The sequence below is a fragment of the Aulonocara sp. 'chitande type north' Nkhata Bay genome, linkage group LG3, assembly GCF_057382095.1.
Source record: "Aulonocara sp. 'chitande type north' Nkhata Bay isolate Kocher_YH1m ecotype deep benthic linkage group LG3, A_spYH_male_GT1.1, whole genome shotgun sequence".
Lineage (NCBI taxonomy): Eukaryota > Metazoa > Chordata > Actinopteri > Cichliformes > Cichlidae > Aulonocara > Aulonocara sp. 'chitande type north' Nkhata Bay.
In genome coordinates, this window is record NC_141346.1 from 77,927,442 (window position 1) to 77,953,842 (window position 26,401).

General features: G+C 40.3%; 1 protein-coding gene across 1 annotated transcript; it reads right to left on the reverse strand.

The window, feature by feature from the left end:
• Positions 1-1,773: 1,773 nt before the first annotated feature.
• Positions 1,774-12,969, reverse strand: LOC147337100 (uncharacterized). Its single transcript, XM_086286252.1, has 7 exons — positions 12,875-12,969; positions 9,536-10,132; positions 8,940-9,210; positions 2,439-2,568; positions 2,283-2,347; positions 2,063-2,176; positions 1,774-1,802 (listed from the first exon to the last, which is right to left on the reverse strand). The coding sequence occupies exons 1-7, from the start codon at positions 12,890-12,892 to the stop codon at positions 1,774-1,776; spliced, it is 1,224 nt and encodes a 407-aa protein (XP_086142378.1). The 5' UTR covers positions 12,893-12,969.
• Between the last annotated feature and the right edge of the window lie 13,432 nt (positions 12,970-26,401).

The following is a 26,401-nucleotide window of genomic DNA, read 5'->3' on the forward strand; positions in this document are numbered from 1 at the left end:
AACACTCGGTTGTGCAAAGGGAAACAGGCCCACAGTGCCTGAGTGTGTGGGTAATTCTTCAAATAATATTCAAAAGCAAACATTTTTAAGCATGTAAATAAAATTCAATCATTTCTGCTCTTCAATACCTAAGAAATGAAAACTGGCAGATGGTCCCAAAATGTGAAACGCCTGGCTATCTGTGCATTTAGTGCTGCAAGTTTTCACTGTTTACCTTCAGAAGCATAAATCTCTGCACAGATAATGTTCATATGTGGATTCCTGGTTTCTGCAGTTAATTGTGACCCAAAGCGTATTTTTAAAGTGGTTCCAGGCAATAAAGCCTAAAAATAAATACATCTACTTCCTTTTTCTGTGTTCCAGCCTCAGTGACTCTGACACAGTGCTGTAATATTTACACCTCTGATGAAAACAGAGTTTGTAGTTGCAGAGAAATACTCGACTCATTTTGGGCATTTACGAGCAGGAACCTCAGAAAGCCCCTCGCTGCTTCACTGGTTAAGAAGCAAAGCAAACATTAGTTCACAGTGATGTTAATTAAGGCCCAAAGTTTAGGAACGAACGTCAGCACTTCACTAATGAATGTAATGCTGATTCATGTGCTTGTTTTGTAATGTGCATGTTGTGCGTTGCTATTTCCCATATTCTTTGGCACTGATAGATGAAGAGTCTCAGGCAGGACCGAGGCTGCCAGCTGCTGACAGTGAGCAGGGAGAGAGCAGCAGAAGCTGGGCAAGAGCAGGGCACCTTCAGCCCCCTTCATCAGTCAGAAATCATTTGGGTGTCTGTGTGAAATGTCTGATTTTTAAAATCTTTTTGTAGACATATTTATTAAATGTTTAACAATTATATAGAAGAAAGACAATGTAAAGAACAAAACATGACAAAACAAAAATGAGTTGAAGTTATGAACTGTTTCTGAGAGACAAATAACACCAGGATCCTTTTTTGTGTAGCTGACAGCTGGTAACTGTGCAGGGGCGGGTCTAGCAAAGTGTTGCCAGGGGGCAGGTAGGGCATTAACAGGGAGAGGGGGGCACAAAGACATACTTTTCTTTCTTGTTCTCATTTAAAATGTCTCACTTTTAATAAATAATTATCTGAATCTTACAATAAACGTTTTCATCTGATGTAAAATGTATAGAAATCCATTATTGTACATAGTCATTTTTTAGGGTCCCATCATAATTTCTTCAGAAGTAAGTACTGCATATGATGCCAGTGTTTCCCACATTTTCTAGATTCTGCACCAGTACTGTGTGTAAAATGCATCAAAAAGTCCGTTTGATTCTTTCTCAGCTGTCTTTCTGTCTCCTTTCACTTTTTATAGGTTGCCATGTTAGAAAACATATTTTGCCCTGCCGTGCTGTTTATTGATGTGGCAAATGAAAGGTTTATGAAAACATATCTAAATCTGTCATCAGTAATCAGCAATGATCATGTCTCACCTCTAGTCTCTGTCTTAATGTCAGGTTTCCACCGTGTGTTGTAGATGTTCAGGAGGTTAACTCGACCAACAGTCTACTTCCTGTTTAGAATACCAGGACAGGGAGGATGGTGCAGGTTTAAGTTTATTAGACTGATGCATGTATACCAACAAGACAGCGTCCATCACTGTGACAACAGCGTTTGTTTTCATTCAGAGGCTTTATGGTTTTTCCTTTAATACCTGGGGGGCCGGTCTCCAGTCAAAATGCCCGGGACCATTTTTTGTCCCAGTCCAGCCCTGGTGTCAGATCTGCATGCAGTGTCAATGAGACGATCAACAACAGATCAGACAAAACACTCAGGCGGACACTCCTCTGTAGAAGGAAACATGGAAAGTGTGAGGTAATCAGTGCACAACATCACTTTGTATTTCAGGCTGTTTTTATATAGAACTTCAGCACCAATGTAAAAGTTCTGGTTTTAGGAAGATGAAGAACATTTTCAGGAAGGATGCCGTCTGCAAGCAGAGCTGCTTGAACCTCAGCGCTGAGGTCCAGACTACTTCCTGTGAAGCCACGTGATGTAAATCTGCTGCTGTAACTTCACAGTTTACTGAAGCTAAATGCAACGTTACCATATAATCTGTTTTCAACAAAGGTTTCACTCCGTCCAGTGTTGATGGAATGATTCAGGCCGTACTCGTCAGGCTTCCCGTCGACCACACGAATTTCAGTCACAAACCCCGTGACTGACAACAAGGGAAACAGCAGAAGAAAAGATGTGAAAAATACTGGATGATGATGATGGAGGATTAACCGCGGTGGCTAAACTGTTTCCTGTCTTTGTGGGCGTACTCACAGGTAAGTTTCCAGGCACGTCAGTCTTGGTGGCTAAAGTCTCCATTTTCCAACATGTATCGCTACAGGTGCAAAGACACAACATTAATCATCAGTGTAAATATTTTAATGCTGTCCAAACGGTGTTTGCTTTGTCTGTCCTCTCGCACTCACAGAGGAAACGAGGACGCCACCTTCAACCCATCTTCAGTTGGCTCAACCATGGCCGGACTTCCTGTTGGCTTTGTGACAGCAAACCACTTGAAATGAGAGCAAACTGCAGTCAAGCACCACTTACAGCAACCTGTGGACACGCAAATGGAAAGCACTGAGAATCATACAGAAGCATAAGAGCTGTTTATTGTAACACGTGTGTGTGTGTGTGTGTGTGTGTGTGTGTGCACATTAATAACACACTGATGTATGTTAGTTTGATTTATGCTATATCTGAGAAAACAACTGCAGAATTTTACATCAAAGTTTCCAAAGCTGATGTTTTGTTGTTCACTCTGTTTTATATTCATATAGTTTGTTGTTTTTAAATCAGTGGACAAAATAAATATTATCACACAAAATCCAGGGTGAAACATAACCAAATAACCTAAATGGTGAAGTCATTATAGAAGTACATGTTGCAAAGGTCAGCCTCCTGTATAGACTGCTAAACTGTCTGGGGGGGCCCTGCCTGTCCTCGTTGGATAAGCTCCACCCCTTTTCCATAAGACGGAGACATTTGTATGAAAATAGATGGGCAGTAAAATAAAAAATAAAAAATATTATGGATGACTCTGTAAATCAAAGTCGGCCTGAGGCAGAAGCAGAAACCATGAGGAGCACAGCACCACTCGCAGAAGGGCACGAAGTGAAGCCATAGCTGCTGAAGAGTGAAGACGTGATGATGGAGGAGATCACAGATGAAGATCTGCTGCCTGCTGACTCTTTATATAGAAGAGTGAGACTATCTCCCCACCAGCAGCTGCACTTATACAAACCCCAGGTGCTGGGATGGCTTTGAACATGTGACATTTTCTGCAAACACATGGACAGTTTCATAACCACAAAGATTATTCCTGCAGCGGCAGAATCGTATCCACTGTGTGAGAGGTGAACGTCAGACAGTTCTTAGAAAATGTAGTTTCTCTTTAAGCTTTTAACGTCTCTTTTACCCCCATTTGTCTAAAACTACTTGACAGCCCTTCATGTCAGAGGTTTATTACCTGTGCAGGATGGAGCACATGGTCTCAGTCAGGCTGGACACGATCACTCCTACAGGAAGTAAATGTGATTTTATTTCACCTGTGAAATGATGAAAAACAGCAGAATAGCTCACGCTAACAAACGGGTGTTGAAATGTTTCATTTTCTGCTGTTTCACAGGTCAAAAAGGGCGTCGAAGCAAACTGAAGCTGAGCTGCTGCTGCTGTTGTAGTGCAGCATCTGCTGTGTGCTTCATCAGAGAACCTTCTGTACACAGCAGACAGAGGCTGCTGCCACTGAAGTCCATCTGCTAGAGAGCTTTAGACACTGGTTATTGAAGTGGCTTTGATGATACTGATACACAGTCTTTGCTGCTGTCACAGGACAGGGATCCACCAGGGAGTAGTTGTCAGGATAAAGAGCCTTCGCTTCTCTAAATATAAACTGGATACTTGTAGGAAACTTTGGGAAGCAGCATTTTTCCTCATATCGTCTAAACTGAAGTTAGCTCAGGTGCTTCTTCCATACTTGCTCTGCAGAAAGCCAAAGAGTTTGGAGCTCTGCAAACATTTGCAGCACAGCTGGATGTTTGTAACTTTGGTCACCTCTGTATCATCCCTCAGATTCTTTCTGCACAGCTTTGAAACCACGACAGCACGAGTGATGCTGAGGAGACGTCCAGTTTAAACAGACCTTTATTCCTGGAACACAAACACATGAAGTGATGCTGCTAAAGAAGAACATTTAATCGCACTAATGAATCAAGCATCTGTTTGTCTGTCAGTCTGTCAACAGTTCCTCTGATCGACTTCAGACTTGGTGGGTATTTTGTTTTTGCAGCGGTCAAAGTCGATCAGCGTGTTGCTTTGTCTGCTGTAAATCTGCCTGTACAAAGGGAAACATGCATGTTTTAGATGCAAACTCACAACATGGCTGCATTTTTGTGATTATGTGTATTTTATATTGATTTATTCTATTATGTTTTGTATATGAATCTTTACAAGTGTGTCGATACAAAGGCTTGATTAAAACAAAGGTCTCAGCTGTGCTGTTAGGGATGCTCTCATATTTGTTTCAAGTGTAATAAATCAAAGGATTTCAGGCTTTTCATCCTTTTTATTTGTTTGGTTCTAACAGCAGCTGGATAAAAACATGCAGGTGATGAATATAATTGTGTGATATTATGAGCATTGTGAATAAAGAAAGAGCAGAGATAGTAAAAAGGAAACAGGTGATGGACGTGAGATTTTCAGAACAAAAGCTCCTCAGTGAGACGATCACCTGGACACAAGGTCAGGCAGCTGGGACTCATCTAGAGAGCAAAATGGAAAAGTGATCTGTGCAGAACATCACTGTTGATTGCAGTTATTTACATCAGACTTCTTCTCTGAGATAAGAGCACCATTTGTGGGAAAGATGACAGTATTTCCAGGCTGGATGCTGTTTGCAGGGAGAACTGAATGAAAGTCTCCTGCACCTCAGCGCTGAGGTCCACACCTGTGAACACAGATGAGGTCAATCTGCTGCAGCACGTAGAGCTTTACTGATCAGCAGGTTCAAAGGATTCAGCAGAGCGTAGAGTCAGAGCTAAATGCCACATCACCATAGAGTTTGTTAACAACAGCTTTCTTTGCCCTTTGTCTCGATGGACTGAATCAGGGATACTCGTCATACTTCACCTCAACCACGTCACTGAGAGACCCCAGCCTGACACAGCAGCAGAGATGATGAAAGCAGAAACAGCAAACAGATGCTTCAGTTGTGTTTCTCTCTGTGTGTGCGCTCACGCCCACTTGTGTGTGTGAACTTTCCACGTACCTCAGCTTGTTTCTCCAACATGAGCCATCAGGGCTGAAAAACATCACTAACACATGAATTCTTTCTCTTTTTGTTATCACCTGTGATCATGTGTCTTATGTTTCTGTCATTCACCAGTTCTTGTATAGTTACGTGTAACTAGACTTCTGTGGGACGTAAATGATTGTTTTGTATGCAGATCTGTACAAAGGATGGAAACACTTGATTACAAAGGAGATCTCAGCTGTGTTGTTATGGATGGACTTCAACGTATTTGTTAAAAAAGAGAATAAAGCAAAGTGTTTTAGCTGTTTGGGAGTTTTTGTTTGATTCGATTCAGTTTTATTTCTATGGAGTCAAATAATAACAAAGGCTCTAGAACAGCCCTGAGTTTGTCCAGGTGACACTCCTCTGAAGAACAAAGACAAAGAGGAAGAAGGGGACTCGTTTTCAAGTCTTGTTTCTTTCAAAATAAAAGCTGAAATGTTTTGGAAGCATGATAATATTTCAGCCAGGATGCCGTCTCCAAGGAGACCTGCACCTCAGCGCTGAGCTCCACATCACGCCCTGTGAAAGCACAGATATAAATCTGCTGCAGGGAGAAGAACTTTACCCAACACAAGTGTAGAAGTAGACATTTGACTTTACCTACAACCTGTTAACAACAAAGCTTTCATTGCCTCTGCTGTTGATGTGATGTAGGACTAATCATACTTCACATCAGCCATGCACACGTCAGAGGATCTCCAGGCTTTCAGTAATTAAGCCAAGCAGATGATGTGAACATAGCAATAGTAAAACATGCATCATAATCAGCTGTACAGTGGGGCAAAAAAGTATTTAGTCAGCCACCGATTGTGCAAGTTCCCCCACTTAAAATGATGACAGAGGTCAGTAATTTGCACCAGAGGTACACTTCAACTGTGAGAGACAGAATGTGAAAAAAAAATCCATGAATTCACATGGTAGGATTTGGTATGAATTTATTCGTAAATCAGGGTGGAAAATAAGTATTTAAGTTTATTACTCTGTATCACACATTAGTGCCCGAGGGAGGCGGGGCTGACTGGGGAGACACAGGAAACAGAGAGACAGGGCTGACTCGACATGAAACGATGAAACGTGGGACACGGGAACAGAAACTAAACACAGGCTGAAATGAACACTGAGGGAGGGAGAACTAAGATTACTGAGAGCCTGATAAATAAGAAGAACAAAAACCAAGAAAAACAAGAGTCAAAGAAAACCAAAAACACAAAGCATTGGGCCAGGACCCACTGCTGTGACATTTATATGTGATAAAAACATTAAAAACTGCTCACATGTTGAAATCTTTCTACGTATACTTTAGGTTCAGCTCTCCAGCCTGGCATTTGGTTAAGCATGATTCAAACATTTGATTTTGTTTAACTGGTTTTAATTATAGTTACTTTTTGTGAACATTTGTTGCAGCATTTAAAAATACATCATTTATTTTCAAACTTTTATTGGATTTAGAGCATCATATTTGACCAACGTAAATGTTTTAATTTCATATAAAATAACTGAAACAGTGAACTAAATATCTGAAATCTTTGCTTCCTTAAAAGTTATAATCCTACTTAAGTTATAGTGCAAACGCTTAAGCAACAAATATACTTGATGCTAATTAATTAATATTTCCCTTTGATGTTGCAACTATGCGGTCACTTCTGTCTTTAAACAAAATAATATTTTCCAGTTACAGAAATCATAAAGTCCAAACTAAAGTGCTACTGTTGCTATATGCATTTTATATAAATCATGGATGATGGTCCTGACATGAAGGAAGAGAAAGTTACAGGTTGCATCCTTTGACTTTGTCTCCGTGCCTTTGGGCGATTTTCAGAAGGACAGATGTTTCTGTTCAATTCTTAAATCAATTTTTTCAAACACAAACACTATTTTAAAGCTTCTAGAGAGTAAAATATTAATGATAATTATAATAACAATAATAAAAACAAAAGCTCTCAGATCCATCAAACCAAGCAGCAGAAAGAACAATAACTGAAGAGAAAACTTTAACCTTGTAGACTTCATTATGTTCCAGCTGCTCTACAGACGCTGTGACCTCGAACTTAAGCAGGTCGTAACGTATGTGCAGCTCAATAACAGCTCAATACTCTCCGCAGGAGTAGTCCAGCAGTAGAAATCAGTCCAATAACAAGGTGTGTAACATCTAGCAGGGTGACAGAAAAACCCAGGGTAACTTCTAAGGACCTCAACGTCTCTCTCACATTGTGTTTTTTAAACATGCTTCCATTTGTCACTTCAGTCTTTACTCTGAAATACAGGAAGAGAAATCATGGCTGAAACAATTTCTCATGAAACCAGGGGTGTGGTCCAACAGTCAGTTTGGTGAGGAAGGTTCCTAACTGAGAGAAGTGACCCAGAAGTATCTGTGTAGCAGCCACAATGAATCCAGATCATGAGCTTTATTAACTGATCAAAGTCTCTTCTTTCATCTTCTGTATCATTCAGTTTGCATTGGTAATGCCCATTATTGTAATGCTTTTTTAAGACCAGCAAAACTTTATTTCACTTTGGGTTAGCTGGGATAAGTGATGGATGGAGGGAATTTTACTTCAGCCACAGAAATCCTAAACAGGAAGGAGGAGCAGAGTTACAGTGGATCACTATCCAGCAGGGAAACAAGGTTTATTTCAATTTCTTGGCCATGAGTGAGATTTACTGAGTGGGCAAATTAGGGAGACGACACCATCAGATCCCGAGCCCTCCATGTGTTAATCAAGAGACGGCTGCTGTGCTACATCCATAAATAATGAATAAATTAGGAGCTAAAGCTGAAAGGACAGTTTATTTGTACCATCTTCACGTGAACACATTCAAGAACATCACAGATGAAGAAACATTAAAAACTTCCACACTACATAAAGCAAGAAAAATAGTTTTTCTTTCAGGTGGTTTCAGAAAAACAGAAACATCAAACATCTCCAAGACTCTCTTTGAAAGAACTAAAAACCTTTGTTCTCATGGTCCAATCATGAGTGAACTCCCTGATGAAGCCTTGTGTGCTAAAACATGTCAGAGTTTTAAAGGTTAAACATGAGTTTCCAAAAAACGTTTTGCTGGAGAACAATGAACTATTTGACTGAGTTTCAATCATTTACAGACGAGCAAAACCAGGACAGAGAAAAAAGGACAAAACTGACTCAGTAAAAAACAGAAAAGAAGATCCCATGTAGATCTGTATTATGTAGAAGTTCAGCCCAGCAACCAGTTCAGTTCAACACAAGTTTAAATGATTCTATCTGAACTCTGTGGAGCCTGATCTCAAGCTTTTTGAGTCTGACACAGAAACCAGAGGATCTTTCTGTGTCTTCAGATTCACTGTGATCCAGTGATGGGAGTGATTTCAGCCCTGAGTGATCGCGCTGATGTTTGCACAGAGCAGACAATGAGGTGAATGTTTGGGCACATTGGTAACAGTGAAACAGTTTATTAGTAACGTGGGATCGTTTGTGTGCAGAGTATGATCTGAGATTCCTGAAGCTCTTGTCACACTGGTCACAGCTGTAGTTTCCTTCCATGTGTGTACGTTCATGAATGTTACGATTACCTGACTGTGAGAAGCTTCTCTCACAGTGTCTGCACTTGTGTGGTTTCTCTCCTGTGTGGACTCGTTTGTGTGTTTTAAGCTGACCTGCAGTGGTGAAGGATGACCCACACTGATCACAGAGGTGCTTTTTAACCCCACTGTGAATCAGTTCATGTCGTTTTAAGCGATGTGATGTGGTGAAGCTTCTCCCACATTCTTTGCAGTATTTCAGTTTGTCTCCAGTGTGTCTACGTTGATGTACTTTTAGGGCCTTTTGCTGACTGAAAGTTTTTCCACAGAGGTCACAATGAAAGTCTTTCCCACCACCACAGTGATGACAGGGTTGAGAACTGGATCCATCTGTGTCGCTCTGCTTCTAAACAAAGACACAAAGACAGTGTAAGTCAGTCCTTCAACATTTGTATCCTGAACGTCGCCTGAAATAAAGAGCATCTCTGCAGACGTCCAACTGCATTTGACTGTTTCAGTTAACACACTCAGTTTACTGGGCTGCAATAACTACAATACTACCACCATAATACTACAGTAATACTAAAATCATAACTGAAAGGAAAATCTGAATAATCACTCAGAGCTGCTTTTCCATGCAGTAGAATTGCTAACATGCTAACACAGTTTAATGAGCAGAGTTGTTCCAAACAGTCAGGCTAAAATGACAAGATAACAATATAAATACATACCTCACAGTAGCTGCACTTGTAGAGTCTCTTTCTGGTGTGGATCTGTTGGTGTTGTCTCAGGTAACGTGGAGATTTAAAAGTCTTCTCACACAGGTCACATCGATAAGGTCTCTCCTCAGTGTGGGTAAACATGTGTTGTTGTAACTGTGCGTCTGTTGTAAACTCTTTGCCACACTGTTCACAGCAGTACACATCATGTCTGGTGTGAATGCGTAGGTGTGTATTTCGGTTCCCTCTCCGGCTGAAAGTTTTTCCACAGATGTCACAGCTGTATGCCTTAATTCCAGAGTGGGTAACTAGATGCTTCTGTAAGCTGCTACTGTGAGTAAAAGCTCTGCCACACTGATCACAGCTGTACGCTTTAACTCCACTGTGGATGAGTTGGTGTTTTTTTAGGTGACCCTTCAAGGAAAAAGACTTTCCACACAAGTCACAGCTGAACGGTCTCTCTCCAGTGTGGATGACCTGATGCCGTTTTAGATTAGCCCTCACAGTAAAACCCTTCCCACACTCGTCACAGGTGTGTTTTTTCTCTCCCTTTCTTCTGTGAGGTTTGTCGGCCTCCTGAGAGCGCTGACTTCTGGCTCCATGTTGGTCCTGCAGTGACAGAGATACAAACAGAGGCAGTGAGTGAAATGCAGTCGTGGAACAAACTCAACCTTCAAACTCCATTAACACTAGTTTTAAACCTGAAGGTGGAGCGTGGCACCAAACACCTTAAAGGTCTCTTATCCCCACCTGCTGGTAGTTCTACCACATTACATCCAACCTGCTGTTAAAGATAATTCATGCACACACACACACACACACACACACACACACACACACACACACACACACACACACACACACACACACATTATTTTATAATTTAGATTATTTTGTTGTTTCCTATTACATATTTCTATAATTTGTATAGATTTATACAGAATTATTCAGTGATAATAAATCCTATGTTTGTTTATTCTAAAGGAACCCCGTTAGCTTCCACAACAGATGTTGCTCGTCTTCCGTCAAATACTCACATAAAATATTACACAATAAAGTGGATTCAAGATATCCACATAATTTCACTCTTACATCCACAGTGAGGTTTCACATTGGTTCAAACATAAGCAATCAATAATAATAATAATAATAATAATAATATCAATAACATTGAGGCACATTACACAAATTTCAAAAACAAATCATGTCTTACAATATTTACAAGAACTAAAAGCTCTGTAAATCGGCTTTTAAGTGTTCATTGAAGTTTTGAATAATTCTCTAATTTTTTAAGGCAACTTATTCCACTTAAAAGTTGCTCTAAATGTAACAGTTTTACAAAACGTTACTTTTAACTCGAGCATTTACTAAATTGCAGCTTGTTGAAAACTGTGTAATATGATGATGTATTTCATCTGGATACTGCAGCTGAGCAGAATAAATGTGGTGTGTTTAACAGAATTGCTTTCTTTAGAACTACAAGTAAGCCATAGAATATTTTAGCCTGTACAGGAAGCCAAGAAAGGTTATTATGCATTTGATCAATATTAGTATAGTATGAACATCTTCACACTAATCTGGACGCCTTATTCTGGACTAACTGAAGTCTGTTAAGATCTGTCTTATTAGCTGCTGACCAAATGATTGAACAATACTCCAGATGAGACATTACTAGTGCATTAATGACATCTTTCATAATGAAGAAGTGATACACAAAGAGCATTTCATAGCCATAGCTATGCCTTGTCGGCAGAGTTATGTGACATTAGTGATGTTTGTACTTTCAGCGTTAACTTGGTTTTAAAGCCTTTAAAATATACGCCGTTCAATAGTCGACCTTAATCTGACAGAGAATGTGATGATTTTGTGGATAATTAAAGTCAGTCATATATCCACAAACACAACAAGCTGAAAGTCAGTGATGCTGCTCGGTTTGCAGTCCTGAACATCACGGCACAAGCAGGATTCACTGCACTGTTAATGTTAGCTGTGTTATATTGCTGCCTCTGTTCGGTGGTGTCGAGCCAAACGCACTTTAACGTGTGTTTGAACGAGCTGACGGTTCACTCGTTAAGCTGAAAGAAAGATGCTTTAATCACAGCAGTCACACATGTGTCCACTGCACCATCTGGAACTCTTCTTGTTTACACTCGTAATAACACAAACACTAAATCCTGCTTCTCTGGTGCTGTTGTGTAGCAGTGTGTACACCTGAGACTGTCACCTGTCTGTCTGTCCTGCACTCTCTCTCTGTTTCTTTCTCTCTGATTGTGGAATAAAAGAATGAACATGTGTTTATAAGTTACACTTGTGTTTGAATCCTGCAGCTTATCACACATTTGATTTCCATGTGTGACGACTGCAAGTGTCCAGAGTGAGGACAGACTGAGGGAGCCACTGCTGCACATCATCTGTGAGGCTTTGCAGCCCTGATGATCCACCAGGACAAACTCAGCAGTGTGTGAGGAAGAGGAGGAGGAAGAGCCAGCAGCAGCTGACAGATGGAGAGAATAGACAGACTGTTCCCTGTTTGTGAAGGACTGCTAGGAAAGTTTAACATAACTGTCTGTGCTGAATCAGTCTTATTAGGTAATGTTCAAATAATGTGATCATCCCAGTGTTTCCAGTGTGGGAGAAAGTACTCAGGGCCTTCAAGTTACACACTATGAAAGGCAGCAACAAGTTTAATGTTCAGAAACCTAAAGTCTGTATCAGCAGCAGAATGGAGCTAAAAATAAATGTTGGTTTCAGTTCTATGAGGCTTTGAGTATTTTGGATCAGTAGCTGCTGTGTTTGTTGCATCATATTGCTGTAACTGTTTATATGCTTTATATATTCTGAGCTAAGTTGATCTATAGTGTTACATGATACACTCTCAGAAAGTACATTACTGGTCTTTAAAAGTCCAGAAATGCCCCTTTAAAGGTTCAATCTGAAATAAAGTACAAATCTGTATTATAAAATCTTAAGCAGCAACTTCTCCAGGTTCCAATATTTATGCAATTCTCAAACCTTTTGGCCACGACTGTATAACCTCTTCTGAAGTTTAGTGGATATTATACATGGTTATGCTCAGGATGTGTCGGCCAGTTTCCACTGGAAACGCCTTTTGGTTAAACTGTCAGCGAGGAATTTGCATTTGCACTGTTACATTTTTATATAACTTTAATGCACATAAACAACAGCTGCTTGTTTCAGTGAAAATACATTGATGGCTTTTTAATAAAGTTGTGCAGCTGTAAAGTATTTTGTCTGGTGTCAATTATATCGTCAGCTACATCGTTATGGCAAATGTTCAAATGTATATGGTGATAAATATCTTTGGTCATATGGTCCTGCTCTGTCTGTCACCTTCTGTGTTGAGCTCATTGTTTCCTCTGTAGTGGCTGAGCTGAGTCCAAGTAGCTGAAAATGTTCCTCTGCTGCTCCGTCAGACTCTCCTCCTCCTGCTGATCAGCTGGGACACAAAACAGATCTTTGTTAGGCTCCACACTGCACTGAAGAGTCAAAGTGTCTCATATGTTCATCTGACAAGTAAAAGAACACATTTTTGTTTCCCGAGGTGGGCAACTTGTTGGAAACAAACACAAAAGCTTTGAGCACTGATACCTGCCATTGCTGCCATTGAAAGATGCAACGCCAGCAATGTGGATTGGTTTGAGTCTTGACAATCCACATTGCTGGCATCTTTCAATATGTTTGAATGCACCAGTGTAAGTGCAGCCACTCAGACTCAATGTGTTCATAGAAACAGGTGCAGATGTGTCACGAGTTCATCCAGCAGTAGCTATGGCACTTGGCCACAGGGGGCAGCAGTGGACTGACCTGCATTCGAGACTGCTCCAGCTGCTCTGTGACAGTCAGTAGATCTGCTACAAATTGCAGATCATATGCAAGTTTTGGAAATGACATTATAAATATTCCTAACTTAGCCACGGCAGCCATGTTGATGTATTACCTATATTGGCTGAAAATGTTCATTTGCAGAGAAAAGACACAGGCAGACTGTGCTTACAGGACAACAACAACAACAATCTTTATTTATAGAGCACATTTAAAAACCAACGGCATGCCAAAGTGCTTAACATAGAACAAATTAACACAAGTATAATCAGAGTCATAAAAATAAAAGTGTAGAATTATGTTCACAGGAAAAAGCCACCAATAGAAAAAATATAACTATAGCACATAGCTATAGCACAATATAACTGTGCCATCAACACACAATGGGGATAAGACATACACAGCGCAAATAAAAAGCAAGATAGGAAAATTAGTAAAATAAATCACTGCAGACAAGGCCAGCATTTAACCAGTAGAAAACGCAAGATTAAACAAATACGTTTTAAGCTGTGATTTAAAAGATTGAATAGAGTCAGACGCCCGAATGCCAATGGGAAGGTTGTTCCACAACTCTGGTGCGGCCAGGGCAAATGCTCGATCACCTCTAGACTTCAGCCGAGATCTAGGCCACACCAACAGTAACTGTGAGGATGATCTTAAAGCCCTAGCAGGAACATATAAGCTTAAGAGTTCCTTAAGATAGCTCGGTGCTGTGTTATTAGTGATTTTAAAAGTAAACAGCAGAATTTTAAATTGGATACGATATTTCACAGGCAACCAGTGCAAATCAGCTAGGACGGGAGTAATGTGGGCAAACTTCTTAGTTTTGGTTAGAATGCCTGCAGCAGCATTTTGGACTGTCTGTAAACTATGGAGGAGGGAGAGTGGAGTCCAAAATAGAGTGAATTGCAGTAATCCAGCCTCGAAGTTACAAAGGCATGGATGAGTTTTTCCAGGTCTTTATGCGGGATGTACTGCCTGGCCTTAGAAATAAGGCGGAGTTGGTATAAACTCGATCTAACAACAGCAGACACTTGTCTATCAAGTTTAAATGAGCTGTCAAGTAACACGCCCAAATTCCTAACAGTGTCGGAAAAGGAGCTAGTGAGAAAACCAAAAGCATCATGAAGTTTGGCACGAAGGACGTCACTGCCAAAGACCACAATTTCAGTTTTCTTATCATTAAGGATAAGAGTATTTGCCAGGAGCCATTGCCTGACCTCACACATGCACTCTCGAAAACTATTCAAGGACAAAGCTAGGTCATCATTTAACTCAAAGTAGATCTGAATGTCATCAGCATAATAATGAAAAGCGATGTGATATTTCTCAAAGATAGCGCTTAATGGAAGCATGTACAATGAGAACAGAGTAGGGCCTAACACAGATCCCTGAGGGACACCACAACAGACAGGTACAGCGAAGGAAGAGGAAGTGGCCAAGTGAACCGAGGAGAGCCGATTGGACAAGTATGATTTAAACCAATCCAAGGCAACACCCTTGATGCCTACAGCGTGCTCAAGTCTCGCCAATAGGATTTTATGATCAACCATATCGAAAGCCGACGATAAATCCAATAGCACTAGGACCGAGGAGCGCCCATTATCAGCCATTAGTAGAAGGTCATTGAGAACTCGGAGCAGCGCTGACTCAGTGCTATGATGTGGTTTGAAGGCCGATTGGAATTTATCATTAATGCTATTCTCATCCAGGTAGGCCTGGAGTTGAAGCAACACTATCTTCTCAAGAATTTTGGCCAAGAACGGAAGCTTGGAAATCGGCCTATAGTTCGCATAATCATTATAATCGAGGTTCCTTTTTTTAAGAACAGGCTGAATTATAGCATGTTTAAAGGCTGATGGTACGCAACCAGAGAGCAAAGAAGAGTTCAAAAGGGACAATATACTAGGTCCAATTGCACTAAAACAGTCCTTAACTATACGAGATGGAAGAACATCATATACGAGATTAGTATTGTTCAGTTGTTCAACCAGACGCTTAAGAGTAGGGAGTGAAACGGGTTCAAACTGATAGAAGGAAGAGGAACAGTCAGGGGTAAACGCAGGGCCTGTCATTAAAGGAAGAGCAGATTTAAGAGATGAGACTTTATCTAAAAAATAATTTAAAAATTGTTCGCAAAGAACCGTGGAGCACGGCAGCGGCATAGTGGGGCAGGGGTTGACCACAGAGTTAAAAATTTTAAATAAAATTCGAGGATTGTTACCATTGGTAGAGATAATTTTTGAAAGAAAAGCTGCTTTAGCCATTTTGGCAGCAGTTTGAAACTTCAAGCGACTAGTACGTAGGATGTCGTAAGATGCCTGGAGTTTATCTTTCCTCCACCTTCTCTCATCCCGCCGACACGCACGTCGTAGAGCGCGAACAGAGTCACTTAACCAACATTGTGAGTAAGTTCTGGGGCGCTTCATTTTAATAGGTGCCACAGTGTCGAGGATGGAGGAACATGTAGTTAACAGGGTATTGGCAAAATTCTCAACCATATGAGGGGTAAGACAATCTGACGTAATAGATGCAGAATACACAAAAGAAGCAGAGAATTTCACCACAGTATCAGCATTAACAGTACGCACATCACATAATAACGTTACATGTTATTATGTGATGTTACTGAAATCATCATGAATAACAGGAGTGGTGATTCCTGTAACTTTGTGTATATAATTTGGCATTTCTTACTGATGTAGGCCAAAAATAAATACATAAACTGAGCACCTGATGGCTTTGAACTTTTGTTGTCCATCTTCCATTGGTTTGAATTTTGCGCTCCAGTACAAACACAAATCCCCCAACCCGAGGATCAGCACAATTAACCTAACAGACCTACACCTTAGTTCACAGATTCACTTTGTCTAAGGTTGATTTCTGGGATTTCACACAACCCAGGATTCAGATCGTGAATCCATGATGGGCTTGGATTTACATCATTATAAATGAAATGTGCTCTACTTGGAAGCAGCCGGCCCCGCCCCTTTTGACGGGTTGTGTGAGACTTTAAATCATCAAACTGTAAATTATAAATTTAAATTGTTATTGATCCTTTACCCCGAGTCCTAAAGTGTAGATTTATTTTCTTACTCTTCTTATATTTATTGTTTGTTTACTTGCACCGCTGTAACTGCAGCCTCGTCGTCTCGTCTCTCTATATGCTGGACTGTCTGTAGCGGAGATGACAATAAAGTTTACTTTGACTTCAGCAGCGCGCAGGCGCACCGAGGGCTCTCGCGCTCACTTTATAGAATTTAGAAAAAACATTGGTGCAGATTATAAGTCTGTATCATAATATCTGTTTGTTGTTTTTATTTTGTTTTGCGAGTTGGTTATTAGATGCCGCTCCAGCCAGCCAGAGACTCCCCGCCGTAATAAACTACGTATTCTCTTATTGCTGTTACCAAGTTCCTGTGAAAAGCAGATTTTTCCCACTGCTTACATTTATGGATATAAAATAGCTAAAAGTATTAACATGCCTCAGAGAAATCACTAATAACACTAAGGGCTGGACGGATTTGATTTGCATTCTTCAAGAAGAGTGTGGTGTCATCAGCTAGCTGGCTGATGATGAGCTCCTTATCAGCTGTGCTGATTCCTTGTATAACAGGTCAAATCTCGGGGTGGAGTCTTAATCATTTTAATTGAGCTATTGCCATTCGTGTACAAGGTTTTGATAGCTTTACAGAAAAATGCCAAATTTTTCCAAAGAGTGGAAAATAAATTGATGTTCAATTGTATCAAAAGCCTTTTAAAAATCCAGGAAGAGAATGAAGCTATAGTCAGATACCAAATCAGAGTAATCAAGTAGATCTAAAACCAGTCTCATGTTCTTAGAAAGGTGTCTGTTTCTCATAAAGCCTGATTGTGTCTCATCCATAATTGTGTCCAAGAACTCTTTCATTCTGTTAGCAAGTACTAAAGCCATAATCTCATAGTCATCATTGAGCAGACAGATGGGTCTCCAATTATCAATAAGAAGTAAGTCTTTGTTTGGCTTTGGAATAAGTGTTATGAGACCCTGAGTAAGAGTAGGAGGGAGGATGTTATTCTCTACACTTCCTATGAAAAGCTGCAGTAAGAACGGAGCCAGGAGATTAGAAAATGATTCATAAAACTCTGCAGTTAAACCATCTGTGCCGGGAGATTTGTTGGCCTTAAGTGCAGAAATAGGATTACAAACGTCCTCCACAGTCAGAGGGCTGTCACAGTGACTTCTATCTTCCACAACAATAGTTTTTAGGTTTTTAATATTATTGAGAAACAGCGTTGAGACATATATATATATATATATATATATATATATATATTCTACTTTTCTAAATGATTGACTATTTCAATGGAGAACCTAAATGACACGGACCCGTGTTTATTATTACATATCTCTATTTTGAATGTGACAAGTCTATCATTGCCTGTTATTCATAGGTATTCACAGAGTTTTTGGCCTTTTTTTCCTCTATAACAGTTAATTGACTCTTTACAGTGGCCTGCTATGGTTAATAATAACATGTTCAGTCATGAGTGAAATCAAAGCTTTTCTTCACTTTAGCATTTAACATTCCCAACAATATAATGTGATACCTTAATTAAAACACAGCTAATAAAACACAATTTTCTTAATGCAAACATCAGTGACTCAACATTAGCAACCAAAGGGTTCAGTCTGCAGCTCACACTCATGTGAAGCTACAGCCTCCCCCTTTAGTCTCTGTCATCCTTCTGCTCCTGCACAAACAAAGCAAGACAAAACCTCCACCCTTCTTCTACAGGCTGGGTGAATTGTTGTGGACATTCACTAATCCTAAAGTCGGCACCGTTTTTGTCTCAGTCTCAAGTCAGTTAAACTTTTAGTCGTCAGTCCATCACAGTCCAGTCACATGCATACATCCACACACATTCATACCAGATATTGCTGATAATGGAGTCTCACGCGCAGCCTATTCGAGCCTCCATCACCAGCAAGATGACGTCATCATTTTAAAGGAAAACAGCTCCTTGTTTTTGGACTGGATTGACTCGCTGCAATCCTTTTAGGCTCAGGACTTCTCATGTGATCAATGTCACATATAAGTGAATTTCTCCCAAGCCCATTATAATCATGGAGAAAAACACTTTGCCACTGTTTCCAGTAAGAATATTTTATAGCGCTTTAAAGTTCAATCTCTCAGGTCTGGATTAAAGAGCTGATTTGTTAAATCGGGAACTCACAAAATACCAAAATATCACCACCGGTGGATCACACCTCTCAGATGTTCTTATCTCAGTGCACTGGAAGAAACGCACAAACAAACGCAACCAATAAAATACTAATAAAGTAACAAATACTGGGGCCCATTGCAAACATGTCCAAGCATAAAACCATCTTTCTCTCTCTTAGAGAAAGAAAACAATCCAAACCTCACTGATAAAATCAACCTAGTGTCAAGCAAAACCCAAAAATCAACCAAAACTTCACCAGAAAGTTTTCCTCCCTCCCGGGACAATATTGTGCAGGAATACAGGCACCGTAACTCCTTTTGCACTGACAAAAACATGTTGGATTTACTTGATTCAATAGTGGACACTGGTTGCACACAAAGGTTTTGCTTTGGCAGAAACTTAAACAACTGAGTTAAATCAACACAACCTTTTCATATTCAGTAAAGCTGCATGTTGTGTTCATAAAACACGATTGAAACATGTTCAGATGGAGTAAGTTGAGCTCCTGGAACATTTTAATCCTTCAATTGAAATTGAATGGGTCTACAACAACTACCATCCTCCTATCTCTATCCTGGTTGCAGCAGGGCTGGGAAATAACCCTGAAGTGATAGGTTACCAGGCAGGGTACACCCTGGACAGCTCACCAGTCTATCAGATAGAAACACACAGCCGTTTACATTCATGGATAATTTAGCCCAGGACCTTCTTACTGTGGAGCAACAGCACTAACCAGCATGCCAACAATGGAGGAAATACAGGAAAGCTATGATTTCCTGTATTTGAGGCAGAATTCTTTTGTTCTTGCCCTTGACAGGTTAATCCACAATAAATAGCAACAGCATGCATGTGGTGTGTGTGTCGTTGTCTGCCTCTTATAACTCCAGTGATTTTCCTGTAGTTTGAAATCTTATGCGGTGTTGACACAATAATTTGTTGTAAACCAGGAAATTCCCAACTGTGGTAGAAAGCACAGCTTAGCCTTAGCAAATGTTCAAAGAAAAGTCGTCACTTCCTGATTTCTGCTTCACTGATAAATATTGTCACACTGGGGTTTTTGCAAATGATATCAGTGAGCACTGTGTGGCAGCTGGAGTCAGACAACTGAAGCTCCCACAATCAAGACCACAAACAGCTTTCAAAGGAGATTTGAAGCTTTTCTGGCAGCAAGCTTCATGATTTATGGGACTGGAACTGGAACAGAAACTACCTGATCACCAATGGTGAGCTGGCATGGAATTATTTTTATGACATTTTATCAAAGTTATAAATAAGCATGCCCATTAACACATAGTGAGTGAGCATGTTGTCTTCCCACGCAGTGAACAGCGGATGCTAATGTTTTTGTCACTTTTTACAGAGTCAAACTCAAAGTAAGGTCAGTGCTTCCACGCTTTAAACGCTGCACGCTCACACTCTCTCCACACTCGATAGATTATCCATTGTTCATCTGCACACAGCTGCGGTTTTAGTAACGCAGCGTGCTTACGGGAAAGTAACAGTAATCTAATTACCTTTTTTGCAATAGTAATCCCTCACTTTACTCGTTTCTTGAAAAAAGTAATCGGATTACTGCCCATCTCTGGTCGGAGCTGTGCACTTGTGGGTTCAACCTTGTGTACACGTTTATCTTTGCTGTGTGTACTTGTACCTCTGAGTGGAAGCTGAACTCTTGAGTTCGAGTATCGAAGCATCAGCTGTGACGTTAAAGTCCAAACAGCTCGTTCATTTGACGTGCAAATGAACGAAGGTAACGCCGTTTTCATGTGGATGTGTCACTGAGACACTTTCCACATCCACAGCTCACAAAATGGGAAAACTATAGAAGTATAACAATGAAGAAGTTACTATGTTACGGGTCCCAAGGATGAAGACCTCGATGACAAATATGTTACCTGTAAAAGCAGGTGAAGAGCAGAGTAAGGAAGACACGATGCGTCTCTGCTTTCCTCCAGAACGTGTCTGAGTCTGATTTATTTCACACAAATAAATGCTATAAAACACTAAACATGAGCTTTCAATATACTGTTCAGCTGGTTCCTCATTCACATCAATTACATTTACTTATTTCACAACATCAGTGAAATATACTCTTTTTAACTGGTTCAGTTTCTCAAGTTCACACTTCTTTCCATAACAGCTACATCCTTTTATCATATCAATAAACACATCACATTGTCTTCTGCAGTGTCTTACTGGCTAAACAGTTCTATTCAATAACAGCATTGGTAAATACATTACATTTGTTCCCTCCAGTAATTTACTGGCAAAATCACTATTTAGTGCATCATGAAACACAGCTTGTTGAATCAACCCATGAATGCCTCTGTTAGCTACACAGAGTTGCTCAGAGTGCTTGTGTTACACTAGCTAATCTACTCAGTCACTTTAACAGAACTATTAACATTCACATCTCACAGAACTGATTTGATTGGAGCATTACAACACGTTTGCACAGAGCATAGGAGCGCACTGACTCTGCTTCACGAGCGCTCCACCTAACGAGCGGGCTCGCGGTGCGGTCGCGCGGGACACTCCTCTGGTTTTCTCCCGTGTTTACATATAAATAACTTTGGCGGACCGCCTTAACTCTCCCATTCACATTAACGTGGGTAACCATGGTGACAATAAACAACATTTTCGGTGCGAGCACCGTGTACCGACCTGTAAAAGCAGGTGAAGAGCAGAGTAAGGAAGACACGATGCGTCTCTGCTTTCCTCCAGAACGTGTCTGAGGAAGCAGCGGAAGGTGGGCTCCACTTACTGCTCCCCGAAACCCCGGAGCAAGCACCAAAGTTCCGCCCTCACTGCTTTCTAACATAAAATGAATCCCTGTTACATGGATTTTCTATCCTCTTAAAGAAACTGAAAATAAATACATATAGCAATGAAAAATGTCCCGTTACATGAGTGTTTTACACAAAATAATATTCATGTGGTCATTCCCTCACAGGGGTGCCACAACTACACTGCTGTTTTGACAGAGACACAGTGTGTTTATCTAACTTGGCTGAAGCCAAAGTTCTCCAGACAAATTCAGTCTGTTTCTGCCAAGTGTGAACTCACTGGATGAGCGCCAGATACACAGAATCAAAAAGGGATAAATTCGTTTTCTTATGTCAAGTTCATGTCACTAACAGCTTTGCAGGGTATAGCAGTCTGTACCTGACGCCGGTCATCCCACGTAGTCTTCTTCGTACCTTCTAACTGACAGCTGGTCAATAAACGAGCTCCATAAACGCTCCATATTCACCTTTACATGGAATATAAAGGGAAAAGAAGAAACACAGTGCTGTGTCAGCGTTAGACATATAGATATATCCTTGCTTTTAATACATTTGAAGGTGGGTGGGAGAGGTGCTTCTCCGCGTAGTCTACGGTCTCTTTGGGATCCGTAAAGCTTTTCCTCACATCACCATGGGTCACTAACAGCTTTGCAGGGTATAGCAGTCTGTACCTGACGCCGGTCATCCCACGTAGTCTTCCTCTCATATTTGCAAATGTGGCTCTGCGTTTCCAACAGAGGGAGGGAAATCTGGGAGGATGTTTATTTTAAAAACCCTGTGGTCTGTGGCCTCACAGACCACAACGGCAGCAGACCCGACCACAACAGCAGACCCAGCCTCACAAACCACAACAGCAGACCCAGCCTCACAAACCACAACAGCAGACCCAGCCTCACAGACCACAGCTCCAAATGCTACAACCACACAAGCCTCAGCTCCACAGATTACAGCCCAGCAATCTACAGCACAAACCATAGAACCAACAGTTGCAGAGAAATGTAAATAAATATAATATTTTTTTATTTTTTAAAAAAGGACTTTTGTTCCTATGACAGTGTTTGTTTCAGTACTCTGTAGATCATGGCATAGGAAATTTTACACCTTTAAAAAGATTTTGTTAGGTATATTTCCTAACAGAATATTTAAATTTAATAATATGTTAATGCTTTAAAAAAACATTCATGGGGCAAAACATTATAGAAAACTTGTAAAAGAATGTAAGCCACATGTGTAAAATTACACAAATGAAAAAGTGAGTCCTTCAAAACTGTGAATCTTTCTTTTGTTGTTGTGTAACCCAGAATGTTCATGATTTATATTGTATATCTGATGTACACTAAGAGTGAAAAGTTTGGACACACCTTCATTTTAATGTTGCTTCTTAATTTCCTTGTCTATTTTGTAGATTCATTGTTGATTAGAACTCGAGGCATCAAAACTATGAATGGACACATATGGAGCTGTGGAACAGCCTGCCGGAGGAGCTCAGGGCCGTAGAGAACGTACATGTTTTTAAGAACAGGCTCAAGACCCACCTTTTTAATTTAGCTTTTACTTAGCGTTTATTTATTTTATGCTTATTTATTCTATCCTGTCATTCTATTATTAATTTAGGCTTTACCTAATATTTTTTGGTTTTATTCTTATTAATTTTTTAATCTTCTTAATCTTCTGTGTGTGTGTGTGTGTGTGTGTGTGTGTGTGTGTGTGTGTGTGTGTGTGTGTGTGTGTGTGTGGATATATGTGTATTGAGAGTGTGGGGAGTGAGTTGGAGGGTGGGGTGGGCTGCTTTTAACTATGTAAAGCACTTTGTGCTACATTTTTTTTGTATGAAAAGTGCTTTATAAATAAAGATTGATTGATTGATATGGAGCACTAACCCTAACACAAATGATGTAGTAAACCAAAAAGTATGAAAGAATCAAAAATATTTTTTATATCTTAGATTCTTCAAATTAGCCACCCTTTGCTTTGATCACTGCTTTGAACACTCTAGGCATTCTGTCAGTGAGCTTCATGGGGTAGTCACCTAAGATGATTGTCACTGCATGAAAAGCATGAACACACAGAAAAACACTGAATGGGAAGGTGTGTCCCAAATTTTGACTAGTAGTGTATGTTCTTCATTTTCTTATTTTCTAAAATTGCTGTCATAAATGCTGCTAGTGACATAGAATGCCCACTACAAGAAGTATATTAATGTTGTGATGATGACTGCCTGCCAGCAACAGTTTGAAAGATCAAATACTCTTTAAGACGCTGCTTTTAACAGCCCAAAAATTGACACTATATTTTAGAGATAATAAAACTAGTTTTGGAGGAGAAAAATAACATTTTTCCAGAAACGGTTATGTAATAGTAAAGGCCACAGGTGCAAGCCTTGAGCCTGAGTATTTTAAAATATAGCTTCAACTAAACATAATTTTAAAAATTTGTTGTAATAGGTGTTTCTGCAGGAAAAAAATTTGATAGGGGCCAAGAGCTTTTCTATTGCTATGTATTTAAATTTCTTTTCTTTCATTAATATGAATTTATTTAAATGTCTTTGTAGAACATTGTAAGTGTAACTTTACCCCCAAATAAAAGCAAATTTAAGTGCTCTTTTTTTTTTTTTTTTTTACAAAATACAATGTTAAACCATGTGCCCATTTTATCAGCGTCTTAAAAGTATTTACCCTGAAACACGTCTTTTGTCAGACACTACATAAGAAATTATGCATTTAAAATTTTGATTTACATTTAGTCCTGCTGACTTATCTCTTTTTCTTATTACTTTTTGTAGATATAATGGATGCCTGGGCTGGAAAGAGTCCTCACATTCTACTCTCCAGAATTGGTGCTTACAAATTATTCTACTGGGATATCCAACAAATTGGTACAGTGATCTAGATGTAGATGTTAAATTAAGAAGTCTAAAAAAACCAAATGGTCTCCAAAGTTACTGTACTTATTGGTTATACTGTGACTTATTTGGCAAATATACCCTTTGTGATAACAAAGCCAATATGGATTACAGATGGGGGGGGCACACATTTTGGCAGCCGATGCCACACAGCCTGATAAAATCTGTATCCCTCCATAACTTTTGCTGTGAATAAGACATCTTCTCCAAAGTTACTGTACTTATTGATTAGATTGAGATTGATTTTGCAAATGAACTCATTCGTGATAGCTTTGCTACAAAGTGTAAACCGAGTGTCAATTCACTGGAGAGCGACGTGTTTCCATCTGGTTTTACAGTATTATAGTATCAAAGTCTTTTTCTAGACAAAGTATTCCCAGCAGGTTATTTCAGTGTACAGTATAAGGTAAACTGTCTTCCACACGGCACATTACAATGTCACGAAACTAATATTAAATTCATCGAGTCTGCTGTTTTCCAGCTTTTACTCTTTATCGCGTCGACTGCAGATCAGTGACAAGTAGCGTACAGAACGGAGCTGGGCAAGTGGCTCCTCCTACTTTGCGCACTCCCGTGAATGGGGAAACAATTTTTGACGGGGGTAACTACTTTGGCACAACAGCGTTCTGCCGTCAAGGGCGATCATTGGTTAAATGTGATCATGTGACTGATGCAAGCCAGATCCTTTTATTTAGCAAAACTGTGATTAATAGTTAAATATTATTGTTGAGGGGCACAGACAGGACTCCGCACGCACACATTAAAAAATAATAATAATTTTTTTTTAAAAGTTGCCTCAACAAAAGGGCACCTTGGGCACCCATCAGGAAAGGGGCGGGTGCTCAAGCCCCTCTAGCCCCCCCTCTGCACGTGCCTTCCTTTAAAGGTTCTTCAATGAACCACTGAAAGAAATGGTTCTTCAAAGAACCATTGTTTGAAAGGTTCTTTGTGGCACCAAAAAAGGTTCTTCTATGGCATCAGTCTAAAGAACCACTTTTGGTTCCAGTTGGCACCTTTATTTTTCTGAGTGTGGGGTGGCAAGTGCCACCCTAAAATGATCTCTTGCCACCCCAAGTGCCACCCCAGTTTTGCATATGACAGTGTTGTTTATTAAAATAAGATCGCATTAACAGTTTGAGCGTAGTTACAGTCAGCAGTGAATATAAATGCTAAAACTGTATATATTGCATAGTGTCGTCCCCCCCCCCCTGCATCAGTAACAAATGGTTCAGCCCATAGCAGGACAGCTTTTTTCTTGTTTTCAGCAGCAAGCGATGCTTATGATCGTGCCAGAGCACATTCTGAACAACACCATGGGAATTTTGGATTTTACACAGGTGGGTGGATGTTACACTGTGGAAATGGAGGAAGGTGAGTGTTATTAACCCTCTGTGGTCCACGGACATGCTGCACCTCCAAATCACATGACTGATGTAAGCTGCCATAGCAACAAGCTGCAGCAACGCTGAGTCTCTGTTTCAGCCACATTGAAAGTTCAGACTTCAAAGTTTTTAAATTTTAATTACAGGCCAGTAAATCCAGAGTTATGATCATATATATCAGCCACGCTTTGTTCTAAACACTGTCGTCACATTTGTGTGTGTTTTAAGCGTTTTCTAAGGACAGCGCGAAAACAGTAAAGAAAGGAAAAAATCCACATTTCCTATCGGTGGAAAAATGCACCATGTCGACCAAGAAAATTTCTCTAGATCCGCCCTTGGTCTTGCTGCCACAGATGGAGCTCCCACAGCCAGGGGAAGGAGTACTAGCAGTCCAGAAGCAGCGGCCAGCCAACCAATGCAGAGGCCGGCCACTTCAGAGAAAGCCAAAGACGGGACCCTGGACCCCAAGAACCACCCGACACCTGGGGGAACCCCGACCGCGCAACTAAGAGGAACAAGCCATCCCCGGAAAACAACCCTCATAGGAGCAGGCCAGCAAGTCTCGCACAAGTTGTGACATCACATCCTGTGTCGTGCGACATAATCGTTGTGGTGCGTTGATCAGTATCGCTTAATTTTTGTAACTTGATCCATTTGCCGTGGTCGTTGCAATCATGCTCATTTTTCCACCATTTTAATGATGATCCTGCACCGAAGCTCAGAGACACACGAATACACAGAGTGAGATGTTGAAGCA